General features: G+C 37.2%; 1 protein-coding gene across 1 annotated transcript in view; it reads left to right on the forward strand.

Moving 5' to 3' along the window:
- MROH9 (maestro heat like repeat family member 9) overlaps positions 1 to 27,052 on the forward strand; it is a 106,013-nt gene that overhangs the window by 65,572 nt on the left and 13,389 nt on the right. Inside the window, exons 9-17 of the mRNA XM_074349963.1 lie at positions 5,883 to 6,007; positions 7,910 to 8,059; positions 11,977 to 12,131; positions 14,272 to 14,437; positions 15,584 to 15,726; positions 16,776 to 16,913; positions 18,422 to 18,542; positions 23,567 to 23,704; positions 25,700 to 25,876. Of these exons, the coding sequence (XP_074206064.1) occupies positions 5,883 to 6,007; positions 7,910 to 8,059; positions 11,977 to 12,131; positions 14,272 to 14,437; positions 15,584 to 15,726; positions 16,776 to 16,913; positions 18,422 to 18,542; positions 23,567 to 23,704; positions 25,700 to 25,876 (1,313 nt within the window). The remainder of the gene's footprint in view (positions 1 to 5,882; positions 6,008 to 7,909; positions 8,060 to 11,976; positions 12,132 to 14,271; positions 14,438 to 15,583; positions 15,727 to 16,775; positions 16,914 to 18,421; positions 18,543 to 23,566; positions 23,705 to 25,699; positions 25,877 to 27,052) is intronic.

Consider the following 27,052-nt stretch of genomic DNA (forward strand, 5'->3'; position numbering starts at 1 on the left):
GAGATAGGGAAGAAAGAGAAGAAGAAAAATTACCAATGGGACTTTTTAAAAAGAAGCATTTTTACCCTCTAATGGAACATCAAATAGAATACTCAGATTCTTGCTTCAGCAGTGGGAAAAAAATCAACCCAAGACTAAAATTAATGCTGCTCTAGTATGCCTAACGGAAGCATAAAAACAAGACCTCGAAGTATCAAACTACTCCCAAGTACCTTAACAGATAATAGATTTACCCTCTCATAATAACCAACTATTTAAAGATTATATATATTAATGGTTCTGAAGTCATTAGACATCAGATAACAAAGGACAATGATTCCTGAGACATGCGAACAAATGAACAAATAAGGTGGAGTCTACCATTGACTGAGTTTACTACCTAGAGTAAGTTTCTAGGCTGCAGCCCAGAAAAGAGTAACCCAAGGGTCTCATCAAGTTGAAGAGACAGAACTGGAACCCAGAGAGGTCAAGATAATGGAGAGTTCACAGTGCAGAACCCCAGAAAGGAGTGCACAGAGATAGAGCTCCAAAGACCTGCAGAGTCCCCTTTAATTATCCAGCTATGTGGTGATCAGTACACGTATGTGAGGAAACCACCTGATGCTTGTGATGGGGCAGGGGGGAACACCAAAAATGATTAAAGAGGAAAATTTACTGAATTCCAAAAGTCTAGAAATAGTGCCTATGCCTATGAGCTAGAATTTAAAACTTTAGAATTCACAAGTGATGTAGTAGAGTACTCAAAAGGATTTGTCTCATTAGCAGGGAAAAATTATCCCTAAATTATTTGTTTTAGTGCCACTTAACAACGCTTAAAAACAAGACCCCAGAAGATCAACTGATATTCAAATACTTCCATCGCTTATCAGAACAAAGCTCAAGCTTACATCTAGGAACACAAAAATTCCAGCATTTGACAAGTTAAAATTAATGGTCTGACATCCAATAAAAAAATTACTAGGCATGCAAAGAAATAAAATGCAACCCATAATAAGAAGCAAAATGAATCAAAAACGACCCCAAAATAACACAGATGATAGAATTAGTAGAGACAGTAAGGAGTCCATTTACTTAAGGAGTTAGATAAACATGCTAAGGAGAGACAAAGAAAAATTCCTAAAAGACCCAAACTGAACCTCTGGCTATGAAAACTACAGTATCTGAGATGAAAAACACTCTGACAGGGATTAACAGTGTCATCTTTTAAAATTGAAGTATAGTTGATTGACAATACTGTATTAGTTCTAGGTATATAGTGTAGTGATTCAGTATTTCAGTGATTTCAGTATTCAGTATTTTTCAGATTATACCTCATTAAAAGTATTATAAGATAATGTCTATAATTCCTGTTCTACATAATATATTCTTGTTGCTTGTCTACTTTATACATAGTAGGATGTATCTCTTAATCTCATACACCTAATGTGCCCCTCCCCTGTTCGCTCTCCACTTTGGTAACCACTAGTTTGTTTTCTGTATCTATGAGTCTGTTTCTGATTTGCATATACATTCATTTGTATTATTTTTTTTGGTTCCACATATGATCATATAATGTTTGTCTTTCTCTGTCTGACATTTCATTAAGCACAGTATTCTTTAGGTCCATCCACACTGCTGCAAATGACAGAATTCTATTCTTTTTATGGCTGAGTAATATTCCATTATATGTATACACACACACACACACACACACACACACATATATACACATTCTTCCAACATTTGTTATTTATAGACTTTTTGATGATAGCCATTCTGACAGGTATGAGGTGATATTCCATTGTTTTGATTTGCATTTCTCTAATAATTAGTGATACTGAACATCTTTTCATGTGCAACAGTGTAATCTTAAAGAGAGCCAGAGTGGGAAAAAACACATTTCATTTAGCATAACAAAGGCAAGGATGACAGCAAATTTCTCATGAAACAATGCAAGCCACAGGCAATGGAATAACCTAATAATGTACTTACAGAAAAAGCTGTCATGCAGCATTTAACCAGACATGCAATGTCAATTTAACATTTGAAAATCAACCAATGTAAGATACCACATTAACAGAAGAAAAGAGATGACCATATGATCATTTCAGTAGATACAGAAAAAGCACTTGACAAAATGCAACACCCATTCCTAATTTAAAAAACTCTCAGAAAACTAGGAATAGAAAGGGAACTTCCTCCATCTGCTAAGGTACATCTACGAAAAATCTATACTGTCATACTTAATGCTGAAATACTGAATGATTTCCCCAAAAGATCAGGAAAAAGACAAGGATGTGCACTGTCATTACTTCTGTTCAACACTGTGCTGAATAGAATAGAATAGAATAGAGTCCATATATGTATGGTCAAATGATTTTTGACAAAGGTTCAAAGTCCATTCAATGGAGAAGGGATAAACTACAATAGATGGTGTTGAAAAGTTGGTGATTTATATGCAAAAAAAGAACTTTGATCTGTATCTCATACATACACAAAACTTAATTCAAAATGGACCATAAGACGACGTGTAAAACCTAAAACTATCAAACTAGAAGAAATCTTTGTACCTTGGGTTAAGCAAAGATTTCTTAAATACAACACTGAAAGCATGACCCATAAATGAAAAACTGATAAAATCCTTCTCATTGAAAAATACTTAAGAGAATAGATAAGCCACAGAACAGGAGAAAATATTTGCAAATTACATATCTGATAAAAGGCTTGTATCCAGAAATTTAAAAGAACACTCAAAACTCAGTAAAGAATAAATCTGACCAAGGAAGTGAAAGACTTATACGTGGAGAACTACAAAACACTGAATAAGAAAATTAAAGATGAGTTAAAGAAATGGAAATATATCCCATGTTCTTGGATTGGAAGAATTTATATTGTTAAAATGGCCATCCCAAAAGCAATCTACAGATTTAATGCAGTCCCTATTAAATTACCAAGGACATTTTTCACAGCACTATAACAAAAAATCCTAAAATTTATATGGAATCACAAAAGACTCAGAATTGCCAAAGCATTACTGAAGAAAAAGAATGAAGCTGGAAGGAATAAACCCTCCCAGACTTCAGACAATACTACAGAGTTACAGTAATCAAAACAGCATAGTATTGGTACAAAAACAGAATATGGGTCAATGGAAGAGAATAGAGAGCCCAGAAATAAACCCACAAACTTTTGGTCAATTAATCTTTGACAAAGGAGGCAAGAACATACAATGGAGTAAAGACAGTCTCTTCAGCAAACAGTGTTGGGAAAACTGGACAGCTGCATGTAAGTCAATGAAGTTAAAAAAACTCCCTCACACCATACACAAAAAATAAACTAAAAATGGCTTAAAGACTTCAACATAAGACAAGACACTATAAACCTCTTAGAAGAAAATATAGGCAAAACATTTTCTGACATAAATCTTAGCAATGTTCTCCTAGGGCAGTCTACCCAGGCAATAGAAATAAAAACAAAAATAAACAAATGGGACCTAATTAAACTTATAAGCTTTTGCACAGCAAAGGAAACCATAATCAAAACAAAATGATAGCCTACAGAATGGGAGAAAATATTTGCAGATGGGACCAACAAGGGCTTAATCTCCAGAATATATAAACAGCTCATACCATTCAATAAGAAAAAACAAACAACCCAGTCCAAAAATGGGCAGAAGATCTAAACAAGCAATTCTCCAGTGAAGACATACAAATGGCCAATAGGCACATGAAAAAATGCTCAACTTTGCTAATTATCAGAGAAATGCAAATAAAAACTTCAATAAGATATCACCTCACACCAGTTAGAATGGCCATCATTCAAAAGTCCACAAATGATAAATGCTGGAGAGGGTGTGGAGAAAAGGGAACCCTCCTACATTGTTGGTAAGAATATAGTTTGGTGCAGATGCTATGGAAAACAGTATGGAGATTCCTCAAAAGACTAAAAACAGACTTACCATATGATCCAGCAATCCCACTCCTGGGCATATACCCAGAAGGAACCTTAATTCAAAAAGATACATTCACCTCAATGTTCACAGCAGCGCTATTTACAATAGCCAAGACATGGAAACAACCTAAATGTCCATCAGCAGATGACTGGATAGGGAAATTGTAGTATATTTATACAATGTAATACTACTCAGCCATAAAAATTAATGCCATTTGCAGCAACATGGATGGACCTGGAGATTGTCATTCTAAGTGAAGTAAGCCAGAAAGAGAAAGAAAAATACTATATGATATCACTTATACATGTAATCTAAAAAAGAGAGAGAAATAAACTTATTTACAAAACATAAACAGACTCACAGACATAAAAAACAAACTTATGGTTACTGGGGAAAAGGGGGCAGGAAGGGATAAATTGTGAGTTTAAAATTTGTAGATACTAACTAAAATATATATAAAATAGATAACAAATTTGTACTATATAGCACAGGGAACTATATTTAATATCTTGTAGTGGTGAAATAGAATATGAAAATGAATATATACATGTTCATGTATGACTGAAGTATTGTGCTGTGCACCAGATATTGACACAACTCTGTAAACTGACTATACTTCAATAAATATATATATAAACTCAGTTTTTAAAAGACAACCAAATTAAAATAATAATAGTAGATTTAAGTCTTCATTTCACTAAAGAAGCACAAATTGCAAGGATGTACATCAAAATATGGTCAATGTACAGTCATAAAAGAAAAGTAAATTAAAACAACAATAAGATACCACTACAGTCCCATTAAAATATCTAAAATTGAAGATGGACCATACAATGTATTATTAAAGATGTGAAGCAACTGAAACTCTTATACATTTCTAGAGGGAATGTGAAATGATACGACAACTTTGGAAAATAATTTGGCAATATCCTAAAAGTCAAACACATCGACTATATGATTCAATCATTCCACAACTTAGTATTTATCTAAGAGAAATGAAAGCAAATATCCAAACAAAGTCTTGTACACAAATGTTGATAGCACCTTATATTTGTAATAGCCCAAAACTGGAAACAACCCAAATGCCCACCAAAAGGCAAATGAATAAACAGATGACAGTATATACATATGTATTTTGTGGAATAGTATTCATTACTAAAAAGAATCAACTATTGGTACATGCAACAACATGGATGAATTGCAAATAATTTTACCAAATGAAGAAATGCCAAACAACAGAAGAATGGCTCCGCTTGTGTAAAATTAGAAAATACAAACTTGACAGAATGCAGATCGGTGGCTGCCTTTGAATCATGAGGTGGGTTCAGGCAGCAGATGTGAGCAATTCCAAATGGACATGAAGAAACTTTTGGAGGGAATAAATCTTTCCTTTTTATTGCAGTAATGTTTTATGGGCATATACATCTATAAGAACTCCCCAAATTGTACAATTTAAATATGTTGCATATTGATTATATCTCTATAAAGCTGTTAGCAAACAATATCACTTAAAAACTACCTTCTCTGGAACGAAAGACATCTGCAACTAAAGCTTATGTTGAGGGCTTCTCTCTTTACTGCTGTACCACTACCCCAGTCTTTGCAAAGTGCCTCCAAGTCTGCTCTTCTACTAACAGACTCTCCAACTTAGGAGTAGCTTTTCCATTGCACTGAAATGCCTTTGATGGCCTAACTGTACTTGATATTTAGTCAGCTATTAAATTTATCTGTCTCCTTTATTCATATTTCACACAGACCTCTCTTCAACACTTTACAAACCCTGGGTCAGTATAATCATAATATTTTATGTGACTAAACTGTCAGCAGAGGGTTAAATACTCAGAAAGATTCAGATCTCCAGAATTGGGCAGGAAGAGGAAACTGGAAATAGCAATGTCATAGAAAGAATCAATGATCAAATAAAAGTTTTAAACTCTTTTCCTTAATACAGCGGATATTGCAAAAAATAAAACGACAAAGTATGCTAAGCCTGGAAGTCACTGCCTCCAGCCTTCTCCCTCTGATACAGAATTCCTACCCAAGATCTTGCAGAGGGATAAAACTAAAATTGCTCAGGTAACTTAGCCCCAACTTTATCCTATGGCTTTTGTTTCATGTGTTTTGTTACTTTAGTAGCAACTTATTTCAACAAAATTTTTTTTTGATGATTATTTTTTTTAACAAAAAAATTATTTTGTAATAATTTTTTTCATTTTATTTAAATTCAGTAAAACAAAGAGCAAATGATAGAGTATCTGGCTTCCTGATTTTCATCTGTACTAGTAAGAATTACATCTATTATTCCTATTATAGCAATTTTTATTATTTTATTTAAGCCTCGTAGAATGCCAATGAGCAGGTGTTTCCTAGTTGTTATGCTTCTTTTCAACTGACTAAGAAGTCACTGAAGATGGGGGACTTCTGGCTTTCTAGCAAAATTAATGAAATCAACAATGAACACACTTTTCAGTACTATTATAATTTATTCAGCAAACATCAAAATAATGTGATTTATATTTTGTCTTTAAAAACCTATTACATTTGAAATTGTTTTAAGTTTAAGTGATAAACCTCAGTGTCAAGTAAATAGTTTTTACTCTGACCCAAGCCTCGGGGAAAACCACAAGGCGCTGTAGCTCTACACACTCCTCACCTCCTCCAGGTATGCAGATTTGTTCATACACCCCCGAGGGACTGGCACTGGCGCCCAGTCGTGCTGTCCAATGCCTCCACATGGCAGAAACTTCCGACACTACCTCTAAGGTTCACTAGGAACTGCTTCTTTTATAACTTTTTAATAGACACTAAAATAAAACATTCTGTTGAATAAACAAATAACTATTCAAAAGAGAATATTCCCATTTCCAATGATTTTTTTTAATTCAACATCTTGTATCATTCAATCTGGCTTCCTCAAAGAAGGGCAAACTACTTGCGATATTCAGTTCACCTCATCAGGACTTAGTGACGCTCCTCTAACTTTCTGTCACAGCTTTCCAAAAACACTGTCCCTCATCCCGCCGCCCCGTAGGAGGGAGCCCGGTGGTCATCCATTTTCACTCAGACCTCAGTCCTACCCTATTGGCCAGAAAAAGCCTTGCTCCACCCCTTTAAAGAGGATGCAGAAAAGCTTTTATTGTCAAGATGGAGTGCTTTCTGTACTGGGGAAAATAGCGCACACACACAAGAAATTTTGTATACATGTACATGTACACAAAAGGATAAATTGCAGTTCATTCTCCCTTCTTAACTGAGAGATCCACATATTATGTTCATATTTTATGGTCCATAGATACTCCTCTAACTTTAAAAAGAGATTGTTTGAATTGCAGTTGTTGTACCTCAATCATGGACACATGGGCCCTTTTTTCTCTTTCTGCTTCTTGATCCTTCTCTGAAAAAGAGAAAAGCCCACACCCTTGTGCCGCTCTGGCTTTCTTACCCTATCCCCCCTGCCTCTACAAATCGTGCTTGTTTCTGATCTGAAAAAATTCATTTCCAAATCTGAAGAAGTTCACAATAAGCTCTACTATTTAAATAACTGAATTGGGGTAAAATCAATATTTTACAGGTTCCTCTAAATTTTAATAATTTTAATTCCATGGTTTCCCACTTCTCCCTGGCTTACCCTCAGACTTACTAGGATGGAAATGTTTTAAATGCTTTAAAAATCAGAAGAAAAAATAAATATAATTCAGCTTGAATTATAGTCATCACAATAGCAACACAGTTGTAAAATGTTATTTTTTCAACATTATTTAGTGGAGGAAGAGGCCCACAACAGCAAAGGTGCCTAGGGCCCCCCAAAATCATGTGGCCCTGCCTGGCCCTGGAGCCTCCCCCAAGATGTCTGAGCCAGGCTAACCATCCAGTTAGCTTTTGCTCCACCATCCAGTCTAGAGCAAAAGGAATAGGATTAGGTCTTTCTTCTGTTGATATAGGTAAGGCCTGAGGTCATGGCTCTCCCTTTGGTTTCAGAGTGTAGGAAAAACCTTATTGCCATCCCTACTGACTGACTTTGTGTGGACTCTCCTGATGAAACTCTCTGTACCTGACCCTGTAACTGCATCTGAGGCGGCAGCCATACTGAAACTGACTCTGGAATATCATGCCCCTAAGGTCACCATGGTAAGACATTTGACAATGGGCAGAGGAGCGCAGGGTTTATTCTCTAATGGATTCTTGATGCCTTTGTTATGTATCTACTTCTTTTCATACATATTTTTTACCATTGCTCATTATGTTACTTTAATCAAATGAGGATTTTTCTGTAAAATAGTTTAAGCACACAGAAAAGTTTCAAAAATAGTGTAATGAACATTCACCCACCAATAGTTGCCTCAAATTTTAAAGACTTTTTTATTATTAACAACAATAAAATAGTGCAGTTATAACTGAAATCCCCTGTGTAGCCATTAAGGAAAGTTTTCAAGAACCGTCAGCTTGCTGTGGGGCTAACCACATAATTTGTGGCCCCCAGTGCAAAGTGAAGTGTCAGGCTTCTTATTCAAAACATTAAGAAAAAAGGACCGTTAAATGTACAAATACATGGAGTTTTTTTCCTTTTCACCATAGTGTGTCTCTCGCTCGCTCGCTCTTTCTCTTTCTCTTTGTCATGGTGTTTTTATTTTCTAGGTTAAAAAAAAGCTAAAATTTTAAATGATCAGCATAAATTTTGCCATCCATCTTTATATTGTGCAGGGCCAGTTACAGATGCAAGTATAAGAGCACAGAACTCAACAAAATCCTGCAATTCATATTTCATAGCTCAAACACGCGTATGCATCTCATTCTTACCTGAAGAACAGAAACATTACACAAAACTAACTCAGTTGTCTTTATTATACTTACAGTCACTGACATTCTATTAACCTGCTCTATCTTCATCTTATTCATGAGTAAAGAAAGATTGAATAGAAAAGGATTTATGGATTGCCCCATCTTTCTCTTTCCTTATGTCATCATTTTCAGCTGAAGTGGTTGAGGCATCAATAAATGCTTTGATTTTACCTGCTTTGATTTCCTACTGAACTCCTACACATTGTGGGTCCATCAGAATTCTGTATACCTAAGGCAATGTGAATGCTGCCTATGAATGGGCTCCAAGGACCACAGCTGGCTTGCACATTGCACTTATCTTCTCTGCTCACACACACTCACACACACGTGCATGCTCCACTGTCCCACAGGATACAAAGCACACAAAATACAAGCTCAAAGAAAAACATTAAAAATTTCAAGATGGGACAACAGAGGTTTAAACAAAGTAAGGGACCTTCTGAGTGTGGGACCTTGTGCAAATACATGGGTCATATGCCCATGAAACCAGCCCTGATGGTGACCTAAGGGCTGAACTCCCAGTTCCCCCTCTTGACATAGCAATGTTCTGTGATTGCAGATAAACTGAGTGCTTGCCCTCAAATTAAAGGGCAGGCAGAGGGGAGTAATGCTTTTTACAAATTTCTGTGCGGCTACAGAAAGGAGCATTCCGAAAGGCAAGCAGAACCAAGGGGAAAGCTGGAGAGCGACGATCATTTCCTTGTCAAAATAAAGCTCTCCTCTCATGTAATGAGAAAGGGAGGCTAGATAAAGCCATTTCAAGTCCTGGAGAGGAAGAGGAGCCAAACAGAAAATTGGATGTGTAAAACTAGCCTGCTCTACAATAAAATGATTAAAAACAGGGGGAAAAACTGAACAAAAATGGGGTTTAACAAAAATGGGGTTTGACAAATTATCTCCCCACCCCAGTTCCCACAAACAACTGAACTACTGACTACAATGGATTCTTGTCTTAAACAGGGTTAGGTTCTAAAGTCAATTATAATGAAAAATTGCATATGATTAAAATTATTCTGAAAATATCCTAAATTGCACATATAGTTTGTGGACTTGCAACCTTCAAATAAACCTAACACAGTAAGTCTTTCCTTCAGCATCGAAGGAAATCATCATTTCCATAACTGAGCATACAGTAACATAGCTGGCTTGTTGTAGGGGCCTGCTGCAATTAAAGGAGGCAGCGGAGGGTGAGAAGAAAAAGCTCTGAAACCAATAGTTAAGAGATCTGTGGGGAAGAACGATTGTTTAATGTCTCCCATTTCATGTCCACCTTGGAGCATATGTAATAGGACAAATGTTCTAGACACTTCATTTTTTCATTTGTTTAGAGTAGAGGATTGTACAAAGATAATTCTATTATGTATGAGGCAACTGCAATGGAATGTAAATGTACATTACCCAGCTTTTCAGTTTATGATCTTCGAGAAGTATTTTCAAAAAAGGTGAAATGATCTGGGTGGATTACATGTGACACTGAATATACAACCCCTGATTTGAGAAAATTCTAAGTAAAATTCTAGCTAAAAGTCTCCTTATTCAAAAATGAATAAAAAGGAAAGAAAATAAAACTAACATGGGGCCTATAAATAGAATTTGCAAGATTATGACTCAGTTTTCACCATTCTGGGCCATTCCTCCAACACATAGTTCACACCTTCAATGTATAGATTCAAGTCTTCAATTGCCAGCAAGTTTTTGAAGTACACTGTTCCACTGTTATTCTGTTCCATTATTTTGACTTTCTTTTTAAAGGACTCAAATTATACATCTTCTTTCTGAATTGAGCTCATACACTTTACATCATGACGTCTACCTTCCCGAAACAAACTTTTAAAAAATGGCTACTCTCCCACTATCAGTAAGTGCATAGGTTGGGAGGTGGGCCAAGATGGCAGAATAGGAAGACCCTGAGCTCACCTCCCTCAGCAGGCACACCAAAATTACAACTGTTTACAGAGCAGCTATTGATGAGAAAGACCAGAAGAGTAGGAGAAAAGATTTTCTATAACTAAAGATATAAAGACGGAACCACAGTGAGATGGGTAGGAGAGGCAGAGACACTGTATAGTTAAGACACCTCTATATAGGCGCCCCCACGATCCAGGGGATAATCACAATTTTGGAAGTTCTCCCCAAGGAGCAAGGAGTCTAAACCCCACATTGGACTACTCAGCCTGTGGTTCCTGCACCAGGAGATAAACCCCCAGAACATCTGGCCTTGAAGGTCAGTGCGACTTGCTTTCAGAAAAGCCAGAGGGCTGTAAGAAACAAAGACTTCACTCTTAAAGGGTACGCACTAAACCTAACCTGCTCCAAGACCCAAGGCAGCAGCAGTAATTTGAAAGTAGCCTGGGTCATACCCACTTGCTGATCTTGGAGAGCCTCTCAGAGAAGCAGAAGGCAACTTGGACTCACCTGGGGACACAGACACTGGTGAGTTACGGGGACAAAATGTAGTGTGGGGAATACATATTGTCAATAATAATGTAATATCTTTGCATGGTAACAGATGGTAACAACTTATCATAGTGATCATTTTGTAATGTACAGAAATACGGAATCGCTATATTGTGCACCAGGAACTAACATAGAGTCATAAGTCAATTATATTGCAAAAACAAACAAACTCACAGAAAAGGAGACCAGATTTGTGGTTACCAGAGGCAGGTGGTGGGCAGAGGAGAAACTGGATGTAGGTAGTCAGAAGGTACAAATTTCCAGTTAGAAGATAAATAAGTACTAGGGAGGTAATGTACAACATGACAAGTGTAATTAATGTTGCTTTATGTTGTATATGAAAGTTGTTGAGAGAGTAAATCCTGAGCTGTCATCACAGGAAAATATTTTTTTTCTCTTATTTTGTATCTATATGAGATGACGAATGTTCATTAAACTTACACTGGTAATCATTTCATGATGTATATAAATCAAATCAGTGTGCTGTACCCCTTAAACTTACACAGTGCTGCACATAAGTTGTAGCTCAATATAACTGGAAGGAAAAAAACACTTAGGTTTATTTCTCACTCAAATAAATATTTTCACTGTGTAGTAACACACATAAATATGATTTCCATTGGTGCCTATCTTTGTGTGAATGCCTTGGTCATTCTGAGAAGGACTGAATTCTTATGTGTAAGAAATGCCTGGGCTTAGAAGTGGCCATGGAACAAGACTCTGGCTGACCCATGAAATCGCTTTTCCAGGTGTCTAAAATTGTGGATGCTATTTATAAGCAACTGCGTGCAAATGCTTCACACGCTATGAAGCAAGCCATGTTGCGGGTCATCACTCTGTTGACACGTACTTCACCAAAGAAGGTCATCTTTCAACTTATGGACTACCCAGTCCCAGCAGACAAGTAAGGCCCCAGTGGCCCCTTCCATGGGGTTTGTTCACAGTTTCCAGAGTCAGACAGCCCTGTACAAGTCAGATCTGCTTTCTTTTCTTCTGAAAGAGGACATCTGTTTTCACGCCATATAGGATAACTGCAAGGCTTAAATAAGAACACGTATATTATTCATATCTTCATAAAATATCTAGCACATAGTAGACCATCAAGCAATGATCACTGTTACTATTATTTATCTGAGGCTTTAAATTGTGTTCTGCTGCATATCCCATATACAAAACCTCTCCTCAAAGTAATAATGTTTTTCCCTATATGTGATAAAATTCACAGTATTTTTTCTCATCTATGAAGGGCAAACATAAGATAGTTCCACCTACCAATAAAATAAAGCAACATTTAAAATCCCCAAGTTTAACTGGGAGCCCCCTGTCCCTTAAATGTTTATCTGAAATTCATGATCCAGGATCACAAGAAATATTTAAGAAGAAAGGATCCTAATATGAACTTATGGGACACTATGAATCTAACAGGCATGTTAGAGAGCTTAGTAACTCACATCACTCCATTTCTATAGTCTGTACGTTGGAAGGGAAGGTGTTACTTCTCTACTATTAATAGTGTAAAAGGCAATAAGTTACATTATAGAAAGGATTCAGGCTTTGGAAACAAACGACGTGAACTGCATCCTATCCTTGACCCTTACATCCTGTGTGACATCTCACAAGTTTCATAAAATCCTCGATACTCAATTTCCTCATCTATGAAATGAGGAAAATTCTTTTTTATCTATAAAGCTGTTACATGAATTAAATTAATGTCTGTGAAAGGGCAATGAAATCAACAAAATGCTAAACCAATTATATGACTGACACCTTATATGAAAAAGAAAAGTTTCCCAACTGAAAGACTGCATTTTCTAGGAAGCTGAAACTCACAAAGTATTTTACTACTTAGAAAACTCCTGGAAACTAAAAATCTTCATAAGACTCAGTGTTTTCTCACTCAGGAAATAAATACCCTCTGTGTGTAAAGGATTACCAGTCTCCAAGTATTTTGTTGAGATATAAGATAAAAGCTGCCAATGAATCCAGTACAAGCAGTATGTAATGAGGAGGTACAGAAAGCAAGCATGATTAGAACTGGGTGAACTCAATATGAAATAGTTACCAGCAGGTCTTGTGCAATAGTAGGTGAGGATTGAGGTAGAAAAGACTGGGATATGTAGGGAAGCTTAAAGAGAGAAGCAGAAAGATCTGATCAGCCGGAAGGTATGATTAGGAGGTTAAGGGAATGAGACAGGGCATGTGAGATTTGATGTCCATGTGGTTCTAAGTATGGTTCTATGAATAAGCCCTGCAAGCAGGAGCAGTTGAGTAACTGTTCTAAAGAGCTGGGTATGTCCATGTGATGGGGGACCAGGCCCCCATATTAGAACCTAAATGCAGACAGACAAGCAACAGGGTTCAGAATCCAGCATGGATTGACATGGTGTCAAAAATATACCAGCGCAGAGGTGTGTAGCAGTTTTTAAGATAAGCAACAGTAAGAATAATTTTGAAGAGTGGCAGGTACATAAGGAAAGGAGCTAGGAAACTGGAGATTGAGAAGCCAGGGTTCTCATCACAACTCTGTCATTAATTAAATGTGTGACATCTGGAAAAATGACTTAGTTTTTAATTTTCTAATTTTAAGTTATGTAGTTTTTTATTCAGTTAGGCTTTAACCAATTTATTTTTTAATTTATATATTTATTTACATATTAATTTATATTTCCATGCCATTTTTAAAATATTCTATTATCCCTGGACAAACAAGGTAACAAGGTGGGAGGAAAGAGTATGGGGTACAGAAAGCTGATCAGTTCTTGACATTGAGCTAAACAGGTATTTTAAAAGTAGTAGGAAATGAACTTGCAGGCTTACAGACTGTATTTTTCCATAAGATCTTACTGAAATTCTTCCTCTGTTTTCAAGGGCAAGAAACTTAATTGAATCATTTGCAAATGGGAATATCAATTTGTTTTGGACTTATCTGTAGTGTCTTTGCTATATAAGGGTGTAAAACCAAGACTGCCTGACTCATGTCACAAGGTTGGGTAGGAAATGAAAAACTGATGATTCTCATGTTCGGGGTGGGGCTGTATTTGCAGCACTTTGATACTGATGTGGCAAGCAGCCGGTTCTGAGTCAAGTGTGGCCCCTCACGTACTGAAGACAATCTTGCTGATACTGAAAGGAAAGCCTGGGGAAATGCAGGAAAGAATAACGGAAAGAAAACGTTTCTCTCTCGACATTACTAACATGATGCCTGTGGCGGTAAATAATCCAATGAGTGTTTCCTTTTTCTCATATTATTTTCTTAATCATGAAAATCCCTACCTCCCCACAGACACAGTCATACTTCCTTCACACAGTCTGGCTCTCATTCATTCATTCATTCAACACATATTTATTGAATGCCTGCTATGAGCCACATGTCGATCATGAAGCTTATATTCTGTTAAGAGACACAGACAATGAACCAAAAAAAGGTGTCATATGTCAGATGATATAAAGCTTAGAAGAGATATAAAGTGGTGTGGGGGAATGAAAGTGATGGGGAGAGTTTAGGTAAATTGGTCAGAGCCGATCTCTGCTGCAGTGACACCTAATCAGAGACCTGAATGAGGTGCGGGAGTGATCCTTGCAGATATCTGGGCAAGAGAGTTGTAGACAGAGGGAAGGGCAACAGCCATGTAGTGATGGGAGCCTGCCTAGTATGTCAGTGAATGCAAGGAGACCAAAACATGTGAAGAGAACTGAGCAAGGGTGAAAGTATAGGAGATCATATTGGAGAGGTCGCTACCAGTCAGATCACACAGACTTCACAGGCGTGTGAAGACCTGATCTCATTTGTGTCCATCATTATATATCTCCCAAGAGCCAAAATCGCCACTCCTGGAGTAAATTCAAGTCTCAGAGAAATATAAAAGAAAAAAGTGGATAATGCTCTACAAATGTGAACTGGTGGGATGTGATGTGTTTCTCTGATGTAGTGGGTACTGCAGTGGTCAGTGGGCCAAACAATGTCAGTGATCTGGCCTGCCCCTCCTTAAATATCTCACTGCCCTGGACTGCTGAAGCATGAGGAGGACCTGGGTTATTGGTAATACTATTCTTTGTGGCCTCATATGAAGGGAGCCTTGGGTGGTGTGCCCTCCTTGGGACTCAGTCATTTGGCAGCCAGGGCTGTAGATTGTGCTTTGGGAGCCAATTGCCATAGAATGCTTGGTACAGCTCCTGTTTCAAAATGGACTTAGTAACTGTTGCTGAATGAATGAATGCACCTGCATACTTCAGGCTTCCTTCAAGGAGGTTGGGAGAGAGGTTGCAGAGTCCCTCCCTTCCCACCCTTCTCACTAATGCTGACTGTGTTTAAAGGGAAATGGCTGCATTCTTGACTCCTTTTTCCTTCCCTTCCAGGCATCCCAGGCCCTGTGCACATTGCTGCCTGTTGGTTGTTACAAGAAAGCAGTGGCCCAGTTTTTCCCCCAGCTTTTGATGGCCCTCATGCTTCAACTCTTTTACAGCAGCAACCTGAGACTGTTGACAGAGGACAGGCCTTTGTGAGATAGTAGTGGTTATGTCAGACTGAATAAGAAATGTACTTCTAGCTGTCAAATTGTTCTACTCTTTTGGGTTCATGTAGAAATCTTTATACTCCCATATGCAGTATATTCATTTATTATAGTTTTCTCTCCTCTGAAGGGTAGATGCCTTCAGAAAAGTGACTTTCCTAAGTACCTAGAAGTTAGCCAGGACCTTCTGAGTGAGTGGGTAATGTATAACAGAACTACTTTCACAGAACACAGTTTATCCCTACCTTAAAGGGAGGCCACTACACAGAGAGAGAGCAGGGAGGAGTAGTAGGTCCAAAGCTAGACACATTCTAGCTCTGCCATTTACTCTGATAGTGATCTCTCAGGGTAATTTATGTGTAAGATAAAATAATGTGCACAAATGTGCTTTGTGAACTGTAAAGTCGTTTCGTGGTTGTGGTATAATGTGTGGTACCATACAGTCATTCTGTCCACATAGGCAAAGTTCAGCTCTTCTCTTTTACCTGAGAGTACAGTTAGCTTTGCTGCTCTCCAGGAAAATCTGGACCCAACTGTCTGCCGTCTGCCCTTGGCTGATGTGGATTTCTAGGCCAGGCAGAATTCTAAAACACAACCAGGCCCACTAAGATATTTAAGCCACTCTCTGTCTTTCAGGCAGACATACACCAAGTCATCCCAAGTCGATAAGAATGTATTCTATTCATTTAAAGCATCCAAGGAAGAGAATCAACAGGCACCCTTAGCAAGTTTTCACATCTTTTAACATCTTTTGCTAATAAGCTTCAGTAAGTTAATAAACTAATAAGCTGCCCTGTGCTTGTTCCTAGATTTTACACGCTGCAGTTTCAGTTTCACCCCACGTTACTGTACTGTACTGTCAGTCAGGAGAGATGAAGAGCACTTAGTAGTCTCTTTCCTTTGAAGCATCCCCTTTCCCAAAACCAGCCTCCTGCCCAACATAGAATGAAAAGGCAGGTCACGTGTATTTAGTTATGTAAAGGCCACTGACAGGTGGCAGGTGGCAGGTGATGACTGTGCTGTTCTTTGGGCCTTAGCTATGCCTGCGATGCCCTGAGAGTTCTGCTGAATTGTTCTGGACTACAACAGGTCAATACCGCTCTACAGAGAAAGAACTGCTGGAACCAGTTTTCCCAGGTGCTGTTTCACCATCACGGAGTCTACCTTGTTGCCAAGTAAGAACAGGGGCTCTGCATCGGGTTCTTGGTCTCTTTCCCAACTTCTCCATCTTCCTTCAGCTAAGCTATATGGGAACACAATAATATCCACTCCAACCTCCACGTCTTCCTTAATGATCTGAATTGCCACTTGACTTCTACTTCACTCATTTTGAGGGGTCTTTACTTCAGGGTAGTTCTTCCTTGCCCTGTCCTCTACCTAATGATATAGATACCAAGTGATCCTCCCTCAACAGAACAGAATTCTCCTTCAGACATGGAGAACCAGCGGTCAGTCTGCTTTTTCCTTCCTCTGCCATCAACTGATTCCTGCTCTGCAGGCATCAGACAGTATAGATGTGCTCCCACTTTAAAGATGTCTGATAAAAACCTGTGCTCAATGAGACAAATTTGGGAAAGTATAATAGAAGAGGACTTTTATTTTTCTCATACCAGAAAGGTTTTTTTTCTAGTTAGCTCATTAGTGAATAGCAAGCTTCTGATTATAAGAATCAGATTTTCTGATCAAGAATTAACATGGCCTTGACAACATAACAGACCATTTGAAATAGTGACTGACTCACAGAGTACAGCCTATGCGGTTTCTGGGTTTTCAGTGCTTTTAAAAATGACATTTTATTTGCACATAGATTTCAAGAACACATTATTTTGTAAAAGTGTAGTTATATGCACCCTGCAGATTAAGTCATTCTATCCTCAGTACCTTAGTACATTTGGATCTTCTTACTCAGAGTGTGAGCCACACACCAGCAGCAACAGCGTCACCTGGGAGTTAAACGTGCAGAACCTCATGGCCTGCTTCAGACCTACTGAGTCAGAATCTGCATTTTAGCAAGATCCCCAGGTGATCTGTATGCATATTAGAATTTGAGAAGTACTGGTTTAGAATACCAGCCTGGAGTCTTCAAATGCAATCTCTGTAACACCCTCCTTCCTAGTCCTGCCAATCTGATCCAGGCCAGCTTGTCAGGACAACTGTGAGCCTGGCCTGCCCGAGTGTGTTACAGAGAATGGCTCAGTGAATCAGGGCTCACCACCGCTTCTCCTGAGTAACCCAGGACAGCCCCCAACTCTCTCCTTCACCACATCATTCAAAGGAAGGATTTGGTCTAAAACCACAAAGGTGACCTGTGTGGCCACCTTGGATTGCCAAGGTATTTATTTTCTCACCCTTTGATCAGGCATCGAAGGGAGCTTACAGTAATAGAGGGCATTCTGTACTGTGACACAAGAGGTAAGAGAAAGGAAAGAGGAGTGATGTTAAGGAAAGAGATGTTATCAGGGATCCAAGTATATATAATTCCCTAGAGTCTATGTAGAATTCACAATGAGGCTGCAGTTGACCTTGGATTCAGGAATATTCAAGAATATCTTTCTTTGTATTTGGGTCATATAAAATATGAGGATGATGGTTCTCTCTTTTCTACAATTAGCATTTGCTGATGCAGAAAGTGGTTGGTTTTGTTGTTGTTGTTGCTAATTCAGTGCCTTCTTCTCCTTTACAGAACTCTCAGTGAATACAACTTTCCACAATTTCCAGAGACTTTGCACTATCTCTACAAGCTCTCTGTGGAAGGTCCTAGAAGGTCAGAAGACAGTGTCATCACAATAATATTCCTCACTGAAGTGAGTTTTATTGGAAGATTGTGAACAATCATGTTCTCATTCCTTTTCCTTATACAAACTTCAATCAACACTCTAACCCTTTATCTCTTTCTCCGAATATTGATTATCAAGAGTTAAGACAGTGACAGATATGTGAAGTTGAGGGGGTAAGGAGGAGGTGGATCTGGATTAAGAGAGAGTTGTCCCTTTCGACTGCTCCGGGAGTTGGCCTCTGCAGTTTTCTAGGGGTGTGGATTTGCACAAACTAGTTATTTTGTAGTACTAGTTTATATATCTCTGCATGCTTATTACAGTGTATAAGGGTAACTGAGTTGACTAAAGTTAGTAGGTAACACCTGAGATCTAAATGATACTTCAGACTGGGGAAAAAAAGGAATGGGCTAAATGGGTAAAATGAAAGTGTGGAACTATATTACTTTGTATATGAATATTACACCGTATCTGGGAATGTCACACCAGAGTCAAGCAAATTGAGGCAGTTCTTTTGCTTAAAAAAGGCATGTATAAAGTTTCATAAATTGAAATCATCTGAGTCAAATCTAATTTTTCTATATAAGTAATGTATAATAAGCAAGTATTGATCTAAGGCATGATGCCAAATATTTTCAAAAGTTTGACATGTTGTCAAACATCATAGCAAAACTGTTAATAAACTATAAAAGACATACCCATACACTATACTACATACTTCTAAAGCTTGCAGGATACAGGAATCAGTTTAACCAAACACTGCAGTAGCAAATCACCAATACTTTTCAAACTTGCTTAATCCATTTGAATCTCTCATTAATTTTATTATGTGACTCATTATTTTTATTGCACTGTCCTTCAAATTGGTCTAAATATGACATACTTAATCCCTCCAATAAAATGATACATTAGAAGGAATTTACAGACTACATAATATTTGATTAAGCATCATGAATGTGGCTGATGATGTTCAGTGAGACCTAGCTGTTTGCATCCTCATGAATGTAGTGCTTACTGCTATTGGAGATGGCATGCCTGTCCTGCCAAGAGCTCAGACATGACCACATTCTTCCACCACCTTCTCTAACTGGAACTTATGAGAAACTGTCAACTTTCTGGATCAACTGTGAGGTCCCTTGGCCTTCAGTTGTTCTGAGCACATAATCTATGTACTTTACCTTATTTAGGTCTTATCAGCCAGTGATACCTAAGGTAGTATTACCAATGCCTATGCCATTTTTTAAATATGTTACTTCTAGTTTTCTACTAATATAAACAGCAGTAGAGCTTACATCTTTGTGCCTAAATCTTCTTTCCTTTGGTATTTTAGATCATTTTCTTGTAAGAGGTTCTAAGAATCTGAGATAATAACTAAAGGGTATAAACTTTCTCAAGGCTAAGGATTTTTAATGTTAAACTGATATCTGGAAGATAGTGCCAATGAGTGCTCCCCACACAGCTCGTGGGTGTGCTCACCCCATGGCACTCTCGTCACCATGGACAACCTTTCCAATTTGAGAGGTAGACATGATGTCTTGTGGGTGATTTCATTTGTCCTTATTTTTTAAATTTTTAGAGAGGTTGAACATTTTTAAAATATTATTATTTATAAATTAAAGTTCTGTAATGTGAACAACCTGATCTCTCCTTTACCCATCTACCTGTTATGATCTTAGTGTTTTTCTCAATGAATTGTATGTTTCTCCCCGCCACCTTTCCCTCTCCCTCTCTCTCTCTCTCACACACACACACACTCACACAAAAATCTGTGACTATCAAGTGACATACACACACAGTGCCTTGTACATCCTTAGTGAGATGAATTGCATGAACAAAAAAATCTGTAAAGAAATATTTATTTTTCCTCAAGAGGTTTATTAATCTTATATGTTGATATCATAATTTTAAGACTATGGTATACATTATATAGCAGAAAGCAAGTAAGTAAATATAATAATGCTATTAGGCGCCAAGGTTTTCCAGGTAAGAAAAGAAAATATAAAAGTATAAAAAATTAACATAAACTCTATTATATTAAATTTGAATTGACTGTACCAATATTGTCAAATGAACTCACGACTAAAAAAATAGGACTTCCTAGCTGAAGTAAAGGCCACGAAGACACGATATTCCAATAGCAGTGCGTACACCTAGCACTCATTTCTAAAGGTTTCTACATACCATTGCTCACTGAGGCAAGAAACCTTGTTTCACTGAAGAAGTGGCTGAATTCAGGCGGCAAGGAAAATATGAGCCTGGGACATCTAATTTTTCCACAAGCAAAGAAGTGCTCAAAGGTAGATGACTCATTTCAAAAGGACACAAGAATCAACTCGAAGGGTCTACCTACTAGACAAATTTGAGCATCAAAAGAAATAGTAACTGCAAATAATTATAATATATTGGAAAAAATTTTTAAGGCACAAGGCCTTGGTAGTACTCAAAATTGTAGATCTGGAAAAGAGATAGAGAGACAGAGACAAAAAGATAGATGCCAGCCAATAAATGCAGAAGGAATGCTGGAAGTAGAAAACCACCATTTTGCAAGTCCCTAAGTAATAACTGAATGAAGAAAAAGACACCAATGAATTTTAAAACCACTAAGTGAAAGTTGTGGGAGAACAGAATATTCACATAGCACTAAATTTAGGTTAGTTACTAATTATAAAGGGAAATACGCCTTTACATTTTGATGTGTGGTGATCACTCAAAAAGAATTGAACTTGATCCTATTTGGCCATAACACATTGATAACTGTCTGCTATCATTCCTAATCTACTTCAATTATCCAATTTCCTTTGCCTCATGACTGGGACAAAGCCCAGGCATAAGTAATATAGAAATCAGAGCCTCAAAACATCCTGGTATGCATCCTTAGTTAAGAACCACTGACACACGCTTTTTTCCCTAAGCACAAGGCATTATATCTACTAATTTCACTGTTTTTCTGTTTCCCAATTCAATAATCTCTACTATTATCTTTATTATTTCCTCACCCCAATTTTCTTTAGCACTATTTCACTTTTTGCAATATTTTATTTTTCATAATTTCAGGAAACAATCAATTTGTTCATTTTTAACATTTCTTTTTAAGTAAAGTTACACATTAACTTCCAACTATAGTGTATCTATTTTATTATATAAATTTTTATTATTTTTATTGTTTTGTTGTACTCTTTATTGTATGTTTGATTTCCTCTGTGGTTTACAATTTCACCACAAATGGACAAGGATTCTCTTAAATTTCCAAGTGCTTATACACTTTCTCATTTTTTTCCATTTAAATTTTCTTCTTGGTGTCTTCTTTTATTATATATACCATGAGTTGTTTTTTAAGTGTTTTTAAATGTTTTGCTTTAGGGAAATTATTGATTTTTTTGAACTGGTAATAAATTTTTGTGCAAGTGCTTTGGAACTATGCTGTACCCCAGAAATTAACACAACATTGTAAACTGACTATAATTTTTAAAAAAAGAATGTATGTTCTCTCCTTCCCTCTCACTTTCTCTTGCTCTCACTCTTGCTCTCATTTTCTTGCTCTCCATTTTTCTCTGTACTTGAACTGTCTTAGTAATATTTTTAATTCTTCCATGAAATTGTTTTTTAATTAAACTCATTGTGTTTCTAAGAGATTTTTTTAAATATGTCTATTTTGCCTGCTAGTTATTCAATGAGTAAAAGGGTCATGATAATCACATCTTCATTTGGCATATTAACTGTTAAACACTAAAACTCCTTAACTTGGCCACCAGGTCCCGGGCCACCTGTCCTGCCTGCCCTCCCACCTCACCACCCTCCAGTCTATTTTCCCGTTCTGTCACTCTGGCCTCCTTCCAGGTGCTCAAACACACCCTTCTTCATCTACTCAGGGCCTTTGCCCATGGGTTCTGCTCCTTGGAGATGTGTTCTCCAAATACTCTATCTAGTTAATGACAGCTCTGCATCAAGTCCAAATCTAAGTATACTTTTTATTCTCAATGCAGTCTACACTACACAATCTAAATTCAGCACTCCTTTAAATGTTCTTGTGGTACCTTGTAGCTTTCCTTCCTAGTACTGATCACAGCTAGTAACTCTGTTCTCATGAGAGTAGTATATATACTATTGTGTAGATAGTGTCAGTGTACAGTATCATTCTCTCCAGCTACTCTGTAATCTCCTCAAGGACATGAATTGAGACCGTTTTGCTCACTACCGTGTCTCCATTTGCCAGTACAGTGCCTCACCCATAGTAGGCATCACCTCAGTGTATATAAATATTCACTGTCAAGGAACTAACCCACCTGACTGCAATCTGGGAGAAGGAGGTAATTTAAATTAGGTCACTCAGTTTCCAACAATGGAGAGAAAAACAAACCAAACTATAATAGGAATAGAAAAGAGTTTTATTCAAGCCCAACTGAGAACTATAACCCAGGAGACAGCCTCTCAGATAACTCTGAGGAACTGCTCTGGAGAAGCATGGTTTTCAGCACAGTTTTATATCTTGTCAGAATAAAGAATATCAAACAAGTCAGGAATGTATTCCTTCAAGGTTTAAAAAAAAAAACCAGATCAGCATATGCACAGCGAGTCAGTATGGACTTGGCACCTGGGAAGGGAGTCTTATCATCAAAGGAGGACCAGCGCTGGCGTCCCAGGAAGGGAGGCATTTAATCATTAATTTTAACACGGACATTCTTTACTTCTGGTCAGTGTACCCTTTTCTTTAATAATTAAAGCAGATGTACAATTCATGCTTGATAGGCCACAAACAGGCTATTTTAGTTAGCATAAAATTAGAGTTAAATCATAAACCAGGATGACTTCACCATAACTCCATATGTGAAAATTTCTTTCCTCATATGTATAAAACAAAGCATGTATTTCCTACTATATCTGATACTTCTCCTTCACTCTGTGAGCACAGAAGTACACGTAAAAATGCATGTTAAGTATTTAGTTTCAATGTGATGTGTATCCCTGCTTTACTGAAAATGTCTTGATTCTTATGACTGAAGCAGAAATAATGCTTGGCCATTACTCTGCCTATGAACCTAACTGTCTTCTTTTAGCTTCTCAACAACTTCTTCAAGGACCCATTCCCAGAGGAATTTTTGGTTCTCTTCAGAAACTGGGTCAATGACTCTGACCCCGCAGTTAGCAAACTGAGCCTTCAGAAAATTGCCAGCATGGCACCAGTTATCAATGAGGTATGCGTGTGTGTGATTTGTGTCTGCAGGCACCATGAAAGTCATAATCTGAGATTTGATATAGCTCAATATCCTTACTGACAAAACATTGGTATTTTTTAGTGTTTACATAGCTAAAACAACATCAAAGCCAGTTGTTTTATCAATAAGAAAACTGGGTTGAATGAAAGGGCTATGTTAAATCAACTTACTGACTTTATCACCTTATTTATAAGTTTTTCCCAGAAAATCATTCATTGCACTCAGAATTTATCAGCATTGCCTACCTGAATACTCTTGCTACAGTCTAAACCACACGTACACAAGTTGTTTTCCACTCCAACATACACACATGCATACATATTAATTCATTTCTCAGAGCAGTCGCTCAAGCCTCTTCTTCCTTTATACCACTTTTCTCCTTCACCCAATCACATTTTTCTTATTTTTCAATGATCAGCTGAAGTCAAATTTCACTGAATATTCTGCTCTCTAGCAGCCTCGTCCCTTTCAAAGCCACACCAACTATATATATAAGCAACTATATATAGAAGCACTTGCTTATATAATATTTTATATTAATGGTTCTCTACCTGTGACTCTTGAGCCAGCAGCATCAGAATCTCTTGGGAAACTTGTTAAAAATGCAAACTGTCAGGCCCTATCACAGGCCTAGGGAATCAGAAATCCTGGGGGTGGTGCCCACTAATCTGTGTTTTCAAAAGTCATCCATCCAAAACAAAAAGTAAAAAAAAAAAAAAAGTCATCCAGCTGATTCTAATACTATTTAAACTTGAGTCTGCTTATATATATATAGTTGGTGTGGCTCTGAAAGGGACGAGGCTCATTTCCCACTGAGTCATGTGAATACTTCTAGCCTTCCAGAAAGACTGAATCAAAGCATACTCCTATGTTTTGTAATTCTCTTGTAAATTCCAAAGTACCTTGTACAATGCTGATACTGTAGATGTTCCATAAATTATTACTGATTTAATAATAGATTTAATAATAAATCCTAGTATATCTATTAAGCATAGTTTCTGAAAGCTTAAAGCCTGTCACTGGGCACTCATTTTGCATTTAGAATCAAATGAGCCATGGTTTATTTGCTTTAGATAAGTCATACAAGTCAACAGTATGTACTGTACACACAGAGTTATTGACTGCCATGTCCAGTGCTCTTACCAACATGAATACCAACTGAAAGGCCTGTGTCAAGGTTATCTAGGAGAGTGAGAGCGAATAGCAGGGAGTGATCTGGATTGAGGTTTTAATACCTCTATTGGTAAAGTCTCAATTTTCCAGCCAGATACAAGTGGCATCTGGCTATTATTTTGGCAAATAGCATTTCTTTCTTTTATTTATTTATTTATTTCGAGTCTTTCTTTCTCTTCTTTGGTGTCTCCTTTTCATGTTTTAATTGTCTTATATTCTGTTTGTCTCTGATCTGCAATTGACACCCACGACCTGGCTCAGCAGCTCAGTGGTTTCCATGTCCAAACAGATTAGTCACGTAGTTTAGAGGTTTCACCGCCAGTGGTGTGTGCTGGTAAATGTTTAAACAATCAGCTCTCTGGAAATAAGACCAATTTCCCTGGTGTAAGTACTTACACCATGGCTGATTTCAAGCTACCAAAGGGACATCAGTAAACCCAGATTTGGGCAGAGATGCACAGTAGCACATCATTATCTAATACTTCTACCATACAGATACAATACATGTAAGTAACCTCAAGGGCATAAAAGAGCAAAATGTAGCAAAGGAAACAGTGATGAGTTTTGAATATTTATTACCATTGTTTTTATTTATTTCTATATTTATAAAATTTAATTTTTAATAGTGACTTTTTAAAAATAATCAGTTGCAAAATTTTTGACAGTTTGATAACTGACTCTTGTAAGCCAGCTCCAGCACACCACTGCATGCTGCCCAAACTCAGAGGTGGCCATGCCAAATGCTACCTCAAGTCTCCTTCCAGTTCCCAAATCCCATCATTTTCTTTCTTTTACACATAGATAGAAAATGTCAGCAGCTTATTATTATCCATCGTGGATGCCTTCCTTTCCAAAGACAAGACTGTTGTAATTCGGGCCTTCATCACCCTTCGAAGTCTTCTAGTCAGACTGGACAAGGTGACCTACTCCTCCCTGTGTGCCAGAATTGCTTCCAGCTACTGTCCTCTGATGGATCATGTGAGTTACACAGAAATGTGAGATCATTAGTTTTTATCATTCAACTGAAAGCCCCAGCTGAGGCAATGATATTATACCCCAAAATAAGTCAACAGAAGGCAGTCATTTTGTGCAGAGCCATCATTTCTTTTCCAGAGATAATAATATTTATCAGGTAAGCTCTATGTTTGTTTGTTTTTTCAAACTATACTATGAGAACCTGGAAAAGTCAGCCCATAAGAAAAGAGAATCAAAGAATAGCCTCTGTTCTTGGATGAAAGAGGAACTGTAGCTTAGTGTCTATGTATTGGTTAACTCTGAATCTGGATGGAATTCCTAGGTTCAAATCCCTGTTCTGCCACTTACTAGCTATAAAATATTGAGCAGATTATTCAGTCTCTTAATGCATCAGTTTCCTCATCTATAAAATAGAGTAGCAGGCACATTATTGGTATTAGAGTTGACATCTATAATGCCCCAAATGAATATGTTATTATCATATAAAAATTTAATTAAAAAGTATTTCATCAGAAAGTTACGCATTTTGAAAATTCTCATTTTGTATAGTAAACGTGTTCCAGAAAAGTTGGATAACAGAAATATAGTATTTTAATAAACAAGAACATTTGGGTATGCAATGGGAAATCTATTTATTTTTAAAGATTCCTATGATGAGTTGTTTGTGAACCAGAGAATTATTTCACAGTAAATTATCTTGCCCGAATTTATAAGTTCTTAATTATGCAGGTTTCATTGAAGAAAGGCCCAATATTATTTAATTATAGAGAGAAGAAATTTAGTGGCAAAAATGATTTTCATAACGACATAATGATAATAATAGTAAAAATAATAGTGGCTAGAGTTTATTGAGCATTTACTATGTACCAGGCACTATTCTAAAAGATTTACATGGGTGATCTCATATAATTCTCTAAAAATCTTCATTACTGTTATCCAGTTTACATATAAGGAAACTGAAGTGAATATTTGGCCAAGTTCATACAGCTAATAAATAGCTGGCATAACCATGTAAAGAATTATTTTCAAAATTAAATCATAAACATTTTTTAAAAGCTGGAAGGTGATATTATATTTTTTTTAATTACCCTCTTCCTCTGACTTGCAATTTTTCTCTTCTAGAGTGTTTCTAATCCAATCACCTTCCTGTTTGGCATAAATGAGCTCTTGGAAACCTAG

The sequence above is a fragment of the Camelus bactrianus genome, chromosome 21 (genome assembly GCF_048773025.1).
Source record: "Camelus bactrianus isolate YW-2024 breed Bactrian camel chromosome 21, ASM4877302v1, whole genome shotgun sequence".
NCBI lineage: Eukaryota > Metazoa > Chordata > Mammalia > Artiodactyla > Camelidae > Camelus > Camelus bactrianus.